Raw genomic sequence first — 4,610 nt, 5'->3', positions numbered from 1 at the left:
CGAGGAGCACTTTGCGCCTCTCCCAAGTCGACCGATTCTCCCGCCAGTCGTTTCGCCAATATATCAATTTCCTCCCATTATTTAGCAATATTGTATAATATCCGACGCGCTGAAGGAAACCCGTCGCTATCCTGCTGCCAAAAATGAAGTAAGGCGGGCTGCGAAACGAAGCCCCCACGGTGCCTTCACAACTACAGAGTTCGACCGAAACCTTGTCGGCATAGGGGCCGCAACTAATTGGCTGAGCGCCAAGCACCACCAGCATTAATTCAGCTCCAGCGACACCAAAATCTGCGTCTTTAACCATCACCTTTCAAAAACGTTACGTTGCCAGGAAAACTACAACTTGTTTTGTTAGTATTAAAAAGGCGGCTGCCGCTGAAGTGGATGCAGCCGAGGACCGCAATCGCAACCGGCGTGCAACCCCCCAACCGCACCCTTCTGGGACGGAGACCCCACACAGCACGGGTTTGCGTGGTGTACGGCGGCTCGACGGCAGCGCCGCAGACCACACGCATTGCATAATGTTGTAAGCATGCGCACACTGACCCGTACTGGCCGCACATCTTGCAGCTGCTCAACGAATGCCGCAAACCAAACGAATGCGAATCGCACCGTAGATTCCGCGTACTTCCGACCCCTCGGGGGAAAGGGGAAAGGGGAAAGGGGGTCAGTTGAAAACACCATTTTGGGGGGAAGATAAAAGCTGGTGGGGCTTTCTGGAGGAGTAGGGGCGAAGCACGGGATCTGGTGGGTCTGAGCAAGTGTGTGTGCCACCTCGCCACTCAGCTTTGAGCAAATGAAGGACGCTACGAAGTGGGAACCTGAACGCCTAGCGAAGATGCTGGAACGTATGTGGTTCTACCGCACTCTATCATTCCCTTTGGTCGTTAGTCTCCTTTATTACTTGCTTTGTTTGAAGCGCGCGATAGGCGATCTGGCAGCCTTGAGCCCTCGGCTCGTATTGGGCGGTTTGCAGGTACTGGGTACGCACCCCCACGACCATGTAATACACACAACACCTTGTAATAAATTGCTATATCACCACAGTCACGGCCATCACCAACTCATACCAGCTTTCACGCTGCACCCACCGCCACTATCCCCACTCTCCACCGCCATCACCACCGGCATCATGGTAATAAGCCTCCGCCGCCGCCGCCGCCGCCACCGCCACCGCCACCATCACCATCACCATCACCATCACCATCACCACCGCCACCGCCACCACGACCATCACCATCACCATCACCACTACCACCACTACCGTCGGCGAAGGGAGGAGTTGCTCCCGGGCTCTCGTGAGGCCAGTGGAATGCCTTGGTTAGTTCGATGGCGGTGCTTCAAAAGTTTAGGGCCATGGCGCAGGATGTCGACCAGATAGCTCTCTCTTTCGATCGACGATATATCTTTCTCCGCGGCTTAGCAACAAGGAACGGGCCATTTCAGTGCGGGTTGACTGAGCTTTTAAGAGCCACCGTGTGGGCTTGGGGACGAACTGGAGCACGTATGTACAAACGCATATTGGATCAGCTGCAATCCTAATGGCGAAACAGGTGCGCTGCGAGCTAAGGCATGCTTGTAGGCGCTTGATGTCCCCGGGTCCATCGCGGATGGCCGCAGAATCCTTGGAGGAGTATCTCCCAAGCAGCTCGGAAGCCGGATTTAGGTTCTTCAAGGCAGAAAATTATAGATGTCGCATAACTGAGAGGTTTCAGGACAGTTGACTATAGCCGTCATTGGGTCATCGGGGCTTGTTCGGCAGCAACCGCAAAGCTCGAAACCTGTGCAGTTACAGGGGGTCCAACCCCATCCGCACTAAGCTGACGAGGACGCCAGGTAGCATCGCCCTTTGTACTTAAAACGCCTTCATGTTAATGCGGGATCCCAGGTTCTTCAGCTTGCGCCGCTTGAGAAGGCCCGGGGGACATGGTTGCAGCGATAGCTGCTCTCGGCATCCATCACTGAGTGAAATCAGTGTGGCCATTACAAAGAATGAATAGATACGGGGCTAAAAGCTACTTTGCCAGGACGGTCCAGGATTCGTCCTTTGCGAATAACGAATTTTTGGCCCGTGGTTCTCCTTCAGGCTTGTGTAACATCCAAGGAAGAAACAATCGCATAATTAAATAAAATGAGCTATGGTAAATGCCCAGTACAAACCTTGCTCAGCTGTGGAAGAGTCCTGCAAAGTCGGCTGGACCATGGCAAGCTCCATACTATTTTGGGGTCATCCATGACATTCAACATACAAATTGCCATAATCTTCATGTGATAGTTCGTTGAACTCGGCGTAGGTTCTCTCAGGTCTTTGTTTCCGTACGGGTGGACGGACGGCAAACAGTCGTCTTGGACAGGCCTACGAATCTGCCGTTCCCAAGCTTTCATCCTAACTTTCTTCATGTAGGATTATAAAATGGTCGAACAATGTTGAGAGCATAGGCAAAATAGTTGTTTCGGTGCAAGGCTTCGTTGTGAAAGGCCTTGGCAGTGCATTTAGTACCTCTTAACTTTAACGGCTAACCTCATATCACATAATTGGGCGCCTGGTTTGTGCTCCCCTTTGCGCCATCATTGTTTTTGCCATGAGGTTGAGGAATTAGGGTGTTGCAGGCACAGCAAGCCTTCAGAGGACAGCACTGCACGCGAACCATCGCACTTAGCCAGCCCTATGAGAAACGCTGCTTATGTTGATGCTATTTAGAGCGCTTTCTGCTTGTGTGGTGGTGTGAGCCTTGTCAGCCTTGAGCCTGCCAGCGCCCGACAAAAAATGTCGAAGCGCTGCGCAGGCCCAAGGCATCCGATCGCCAAACAAAAAGGTGAGTTTGTTTCTGTTCATGTCTATCTTCAGGCCCTTTGTCCGGGTTGCAAGTCCCCTTTCGTCAAGACCTTGGGCGCCGCTCGACTCAACAAGAAAATCCTTTCGTCTTGCGACTCGTTTGCTGAGCAGGCGGATGGACTGCGGAAGAAGATGCTCACCTAGCCAGGTGATGTATTATGCTTTGGTGGAATTTGATCACATTCATGACAATATCCGTTGATTGTAACGCTTTTAGCCTACGCTTGGAGCGGCCTGCGGGCCAACCCAAAAGGATTTGTTGTTGTATCTTGGCTGGCGAGTAGATTCGCTTAGGGTGATGTGGCAGGAAGGTGCCATCCTAGAGGATTGGGCCGGGAACGAGCTCAAGCCTATCTCCCCACGAAATGTGTTGTTTCCTTACAAGGACCATTGCCTGTTTTTGCTGGTCGCAGGCTGGTGCTGGAATACGGGGAGGGCAACTGGAGCCCGATAGCACGCGCGTTAAACGTACTAATGAAGAATCCAGAGTCGACGGGGCGCATCGGCAAGCAGTGCCGTGAAAGATGGAATCATCACCTCTCTCCTGGACTTCGCAAGGGTCCATGGGGACCAGAGGAGGAGATCTTGCTGGCAGATGCACACAGGAGGCTAGGCAACAAGTGGAGCGACATCGCTCGCTGCATCCCAGGCCGCAGCGAAAATGCGGTTAAGGTGCGATGTTGCGTTTTGCGCATGAACTGTCTTAATCTGCTGCGTATTTGCATTCCTGGGCAGTTGGCTTGACTAAACAACGTCTTTGCTGTACCCAGCAGCACTACATCAAACTGTATCAATTTTTATGACGAAAGGGTCACTCGTTTCCCAATTTACAGTACCCTGGCCTTTCGCGTAGATTCGTTTTCCCCTTTTACGTCACACCCTGGCGCGCTCTCGCACGGTCGAGGGCCCTAACACGTGAAATTTTCTTGTCTTTGTTGTTCAGTCTTAACCATCATGGCTTTCCAGTTCTGGTATTACACTGTTTTACACAGATCCTGCTGCTTCTCCTATCAAGGTTACTGAAGTTGAACGATATTCGGTTGAGAGCCGCCGCACCTGCTTTCTTTGAAGTCTATCACCAGCTGGATATATGTATATTGATAAAAAGTCGTAGATATCTGATCCGAAGCCTTGGCTGTCGATGAGTTGTATCAACTTGGACACAAAGCCGCCTTGGCCTCGCGAATGGCAAGCTAAATTCAATTCATGTAAATCGAGCAATACCACGAACATCAAAAAACTATTTTCCCATCTACGTTCCAAGATTTCGCTATTCGCACCAATGCCCCTGCGCCGTTCCTAACCCTTAGTATGTCATCCACGCCGCCCTCTCGCCGTTAGCCTGCTGCATGGATCACAGCTTCTCCTCGGCGTCTCCTCAGCGGTACTCAGATGTGCCCGCACTGCTGGCGTACTAACCTAGGGTCCCACCCGCTTTCTCTAGGTGTGCTTGCGTACACGGGCTTCATCGAGTCGCACGCCACGTGGTTGTGTCTCCAGCCCTCCACTCCCATTCCGTGCCGCAGAATCATTGGAACGCCACGCTTCGTAAGCGGCTCCTCGATAATGAGGTTGGAGGGCCTCTCAAGCAGTACTTGGACACACTAAACCTGGCTGTGCCGCCCCGGAAGCGAAGCGGCGGTTCAGGGGGTAAGGGTGGCCAGGGCGGCGGCCGGCGAACCAAGGCCCGGCGTGCGAGCAGGTGGGGGCGTGAAGTGAGAGCCGCTGTAGGACCGGCTGGCGGTTGTAGGGGTGCGAAGCTCTGCTGGAT

The 4,610-nt window shown here is 52.9% G+C and overlaps 1 protein-coding gene across 1 annotated transcript; it reads left to right on the top strand.

The window, feature by feature from the left end:
• Positions 1-2,949: 2,949 nt before the first annotated feature.
• On the top strand, positions 2,950-4,398 carry myb2 (transcription factor Myb2; the record flags this gene model as incomplete). The annotated part of the gene is made up of 3 exons (XM_002953959.1): positions 2,950-2,987; positions 3,253-3,511; positions 4,366-4,398. Coding segments are annotated over 3 exons (330 nt in total), but the record flags the coding sequence as incomplete, so codon positions are not given.
• Positions 4,399-4,610: the final 212 nt, after the last annotated feature.

The sequence above is a fragment of the Volvox carteri genome (genome assembly GCF_000143455.1).
Source record: "Volvox carteri f. nagariensis unplaced genomic scaffold VOLCAscaffold_39, whole genome shotgun sequence".
Lineage (NCBI taxonomy): Eukaryota > Viridiplantae > Chlorophyta > Chlorophyceae > Chlamydomonadales > Volvocaceae > Volvox > Volvox carteri.
Note: the sequence above shows the minus strand (reverse complement) of the source record. Positions and strands in the feature narration are given on the sequence as shown.